At 62.0% G+C, this 5,095-nt stretch overlaps 1 protein-coding gene across 1 annotated transcript; it reads right to left on the bottom strand.

Annotated features, from left to right (window-relative positions):
• Positions 1–386: 386 nt before the first annotated feature.
• On the bottom strand, positions 387–4,836 carry WNT1 (Wnt family member 1). Its single transcript, XM_022572320.3, has 4 exons — positions 4,329–4,836; positions 3,347–3,600; positions 2,394–2,659; positions 387–1,908 (listed from the first exon to the last, which is right to left on the bottom strand). The coding sequence occupies exons 1-4, from the start codon at positions 4,430–4,432 to the stop codon at positions 1,420–1,422; spliced, it is 1,113 nt and encodes a 370-aa protein (XP_022428028.1). The 5' UTR covers positions 4,433–4,836; the 3' UTR covers positions 387–1,419.
• Between the last annotated feature and the right edge of the window lie 259 nt (positions 4,837–5,095).

Raw genomic sequence — 5,095 nt, 5'->3', positions numbered from 1 at the left:
AAAAGCTCTACACCAGGAGCAGCAGCACCCCTTCTGTTTGGGGTTCCTCTTTCTTCTTTGGTTTCTTTTCAGAACACCATCACAGCTATCACTCAGAGCGATTTTCACAACAGCTCATCTACATAGGAAAGGCAGGCTCCAAGTTTGTTTGTTTCATCCCCTCTCCGCAAGGGAAGAAACTGAGGGAGTTATGGACTTGCCTAATATCACAGAGCCAGCTGGTGTTCAAAGAGGAAGAGGGACCCTGCAGCATCTTTTGACTCCTGACCGGGTTCTTCTGGAGATCTGGATCCCCAGTGGCCTCATTAGGGTCATCCAAGGGACAGAATCTCAGAGTCCTCTTCCAGGGTCAGGAAACAAGTTCCCCATCAGTGTATCTTATTTGTTTAAAGGAGGTAAGCAATAGTGTGTTCTGGATTCAAGGAAAAGCCACCAAGTCACTGATAAAAATAGAGATTTTATTCTGCAGAGGAAGGTACTACAGGGGTGGGGGCGAGGAGCCACTAATAGCTACAGCGGAGGGAAATACTGATTCCGGTATGCAAAGGCATCTTTGAGAAATTGGGGAGAGGAGAAGAGGGGTCAGAAAAGGCTGGAGGGCAAAAGGAGAGAAGAATGGAGAGGATTGGGTTGGGTGGAGGTGGTTTCTGCAAACCAGGCTGGAACCCAGCACAATAAATAGTTTTATTTACAACAACCAAACTTGTGGCTTTTTATCCACGTTTCAGTGCAAATTATTTACACACTGATGAGGAGGCAGGACAGGAAGGGGGTAGGAGGTGGCTGAGGGGGGCATGGCTGGCAGCTGTTCAATGGCTCCACGACAGAGGCTGGAAGAATGGGGATATTTCTGCGGGGTCCCCCAACCTCATGTTCCACATCACCACAGCTGCCCTTTCACCCTGCAACCTCCCGCTTCAGCTGTAGGTGGGGAGGACAAAGGCCCTGATGCTCAGGTGTGTGTTCAGGGTCTGCACCTTTGGCAGGAGAATGGGAAGGGCATGTGGGGACCTGGAAAAAACGGAGGATAAAGGAGAGGGAGAGAGGCAGGCAGGTTGCTGGCGCGGTGGAGGAGACAGAGCTACACGTCAGGAGCTGACGCTGATGGAGGAGGGGACGAATCCTTCTCCCACCTCCTGGCCAAGCAGGGGGCAGTGCAACAAGGGGTCTCCCGCGGAGGTGGAGGGAGGTAGGTCCGGGGCAGGTCAGTCAGGATGGCAAGAGGGTTCATGCCGCCCCAGGCGAGTGGTTTCAGGAGTCCTCAGGTAGGAGCAGGTGGGAGAAATGATCGGATACGTAGGAGTCGCGGAGTGTGGCTGAAGGGGCTGGGTGGGCGAGGATCGGGGTCTTAGGTGCCAGGGAATCTGTTTGGGGGTGGGCTTGACGAGAACGCTCCTAGGGATGAGTCCGCGCAGCGCCTCACAGGCACTCGTGCAGTACGCGAGTGTGCGTGCAGTTGCGGCAGCTGACGTGGCAGCACCAGTGGAAGGTGCAGTTGCAGCGCTCGGTGACGCGCTGCGTGCGCGTGCGGTGGCCCCGGCCACAGCAGAGCAGCTCGCAGCCGTCCAGCGCGGGCGACGAGCTGTTGCAGGCGCGCCCTGCCGTGCCCGCTGTACCCAGGCGTCCGCTGTATGTGCAGAAGTTGGGCGATTTCTCGAAGTAGACGAGATCGTGGGGGGAGGGAGGCTTGTGAGCGGGGTCCTCGGGCTCGAGGCGCAGCAGTTCCGCCCGCGAGGCACGGTTGTTGCCGCGATTGCCGTACAGGACGCGCGAGGCGCCGTCGAAGCGGTCCCGCAGCACGTCGCCCACGGCGCGCAGCGTGGGTAGCCGCATCCAGCACGTGCGCACCGTGCACGAGCCGGACATCCCGTGGCACTTGCACTCCTGGCGCATCTCGGAGAACACGGTCTGGGGGAAACGGAGAAGAAAGGGTGTTCCAGGGCACTGTCAGAGTCAGGGCCACCTTCCCAGATACCGCCCCCTCCCGGACGTCGCCGGAACCTCAGCAAAGGCCCAGGCCTAGCCGCGCACAGAGGAAGGGAGGCGCGAAATGTCCCGCAGAGATTTGGACACTAAGCCCAACTCTGCTCCACCCGGCGAATCTGTCTCTGCCTCTCAACCTGGTTTTTTGAACCTGTACAGTGGAGGGGCTGTAGGCAATACAGTCTATGGGTTACATGACTTCTAACCTCTCAGTTGTCAGCCACTGTCTCTTTCACTCTCTGGCTTCCTTCCAAGCCTCCGCGCTCTCCGGACGCCCTCGCCTGGCTCCTTACCCTACCCCCTGACCTTATCACCGACCGTTACTTCCCAAGTTCGAGGTTAGCCTCTGCGAGGGACTCCGAGAACCCTGCCATTCCGTTTCGGGTGCGGTGACCCTCAAGCCCGCTCACCGTGCGGCCCGCCTCGTTGTTGTGAAGGTTCATGAGGAAGCGCAGGTCCCGCCCCTTCTCCCCGGAGTCCACAAACTCCCGGCCAAAGAGGCGGCCGAAGTCGATGTTGTCGCTGCAGCCTCCCCAGTGCCAATCGGGGCCCCCAGGACCGCGCCGCCGGTAGTCGCACGTGCAGGACTCGATGGAGCCCTCCGAGCAGGAGCGCGCCACCGAATGGGTGACCCCGGCCGAGGTGATGGCGAAGATAAATGCTGTTTCCCGACAGCCTGTTGGGGAAGGGAGCGGGGATCAGCTAGGGGGCACGCGGGGGTGCAGCAGGCACCTTCAGTGGAGGGCTTGGGACCCTTGAGGCCCACGCCCCAAATCCTTCCTTAGATTCCTGAAAGCCCGGCGACCGGCTGTGTTGGGAAGCTGGTCCCACGGAGAAAGCAAGTGCGTGGGCACGCAACCACGGCCACGCTTGTAATCACACGTTACTGAGACTCAGGGAGCATTCTGGCTTCTCGGTGGAAGTGGGGCAGCCCCAGAGAGAAAAGCCGGAAAGAGGGGAGTGGAGGAATTCTGCACCGCCAAGACCTCTGCGCAGCCCAAACTTTCGGCCCGGCCCTCGTCAGCGATGCAAGACTTGCTGGGCTGGAGGTAAGAGACGCCCGCAGAGACCAGCTTTGAGAGGGGCTGAGGGACAGCAGTGGCCAGCCAGCGTCCACGACTCGGAACTCCCTTTCTCTGGGGCAGTGGCTCAGAAAAGTTAGCTTCGTGCCCGAGGTGCACGGCTTGAAAGCCCCTGGTAGAACGAGTCTGGCCCAGAGCTAGTGCTGGCATGAAGCTCTTGGCGAGTGGATCGTGTGACCCTGCAGGTGCCCCGGACATCTTCCCTGCACTTGCCCGCCCCTGCCCTGGGGGTGACCGTGCGTTCCCCTGGTCCAGGAAGCGTCACCTTCCTGGGTACCCACCTCGGTTGACGATCTTGCCGAAGAGGTGGGGCCCCGAAGCTGTGGGACAGTTCCAGCGGCGGTTCCGGAACTGCCACTTGCACTCTCGCACAGCGCTCTGCAGCCCCCCGCTCACACTGTGCAGGATCCCCGGGTTCTGGCGGATGAGCCGCCGCTGTTTGCGGCTCAGCAGCTGCAGACTGGGCTCGAGTACCAGTTGCAGGCTCTTGGAGTCGGTCAGCAGGTTCGTGGAGGAGGCTACGTTCACGATGCCCCTGGTGGGACGCATGATAGGAGCTCAAGCTCTGGAAGGGGACCTGCACCCTAACCAGAAAGGTCACGCACACCCTGTCCTCTTCCTGGAGCTATTTGCTGGCGAGAGCGGCGGGATCAATAGTAAGGTAACAGTTCCGCGCTCCCAGGCTCACTAGTTTGAAAGGACTTGGCGTCCAGAGTTTTGTGTTCCCAGGGATCTTAGGGCTGCTCGGGGGCCCTGCACCCGGAGCTGGACAGCAGAGGCACGGAGAACGGGAGACTAGATATTCACCTTGGTTCTCAGAGCCTGCTTCCGGGCAGCCTGGTGAGCAAACCCTGGCCTGCCATCCATGCCCACCCAAGGCGTGAAATGCTTGGGAGTTCCACCCTCTACTTGGCTTCTTTCTGAGTGCACGCCTGCCCTTTCTCTCCCGAGGCTGGGAAACCTGTGGTGTGACTACCGCCGTGAGGCTCGGTTTGGGGCTCTTGGAAGAAGGGTGGTGCTAGATGGGAGTGGGCTCCCTGGCTGGAGTATCGTGGGCCACCGGGCGGACCATTCACCCCACTTAAGCAGAGCTGGATCCTCTGGAGCAGCTCCGCCCCAGAGCGCCCCTCGGTGTCTCAAAGGGAAGTCAGAGCGCTGGAGAGAGCCTGTCTGCGGACGGATCCCAGAGCGTGGGAGCTGGATGGGGCTGGCCCCTGGCTCTGTGCCCCGAGACAAGTGGCGACCCCGCACCAGCTCACTTACCACCATCGGCCACTGCTGTTGGCGGCCAGGGCTGCAGGCAGAGCGGCCAGCGCCAGCAACAGCGTAGCGGAAACCCAGCCAGGCAGCAGCGCCCAGTGCCCCATGGCCTGCCCGGCCTTGCCCGCTCTGTGCTGCAGTTGGGGCGGCTTTGGCTGCTGCCCGCGGCGGTGGGACTGGACGCGGCAGTGGCGGCTGTGGCGAGAGTCCGCAGTCTGGCTCTAACAGCCCCGGGGGCGGGCGACGGGCTGCATGGTTCGCGGTCCCAGCTGGTGGGCTGAGGCAGCCACGGCGGGCGGCACCGCCTCTTATAGTTGTGGCGCTGGCTGAAGTGACGATAGGAGGCTGCCCCGCCGGGCCGCACTGTGGCACCAGGGCACACCGGTCAGGGGCGCAGACAATGGGCAGCGAGCGGGGCCGTGGCTCCCGCCCGTCTGAGCCGAGAGCTGACGGGCTGGCCGTCGGGGCTCACCCCCGCCCCCTACCCGGTGGCTCCCGCCTCCGGACCTGCACTGGCCGCCGACCCCTCCCCTTGGGACGCCCTCCCACGCGCGCCCGCCTCACTCCTCTCCGCGTCCGGAGCCCGTCGGGGACCAGCGTCCGCCAGGGGGCGCGGCGACCAGTGTGCTGCGGGGACAAACTGCCGGGAGCTCAACCGCTTCGCCGCCTGCTGTGGGGCTGTCCCCTCGACGTCACCCCGGTCCCCGCCGGCGTCTCCTCTCTCCCCCATCCTGAGTGGAAGAAGGAAAGCTGTGGTTCTGGGCAGCGAC

The sequence above is a fragment of the Delphinapterus leucas genome, chromosome 11, assembly GCF_059928025.1.
Source record: "Delphinapterus leucas isolate spDelLeu-1000000601 "Yukka" chromosome 11, BTC_Dleu_Yukka2, whole genome shotgun sequence".
Taxonomy (NCBI): Eukaryota; Metazoa; Chordata; class Mammalia; order Artiodactyla; family Monodontidae; genus Delphinapterus; species Delphinapterus leucas.
This window is presented reverse-complemented; position numbering and strand designations above follow the sequence as displayed.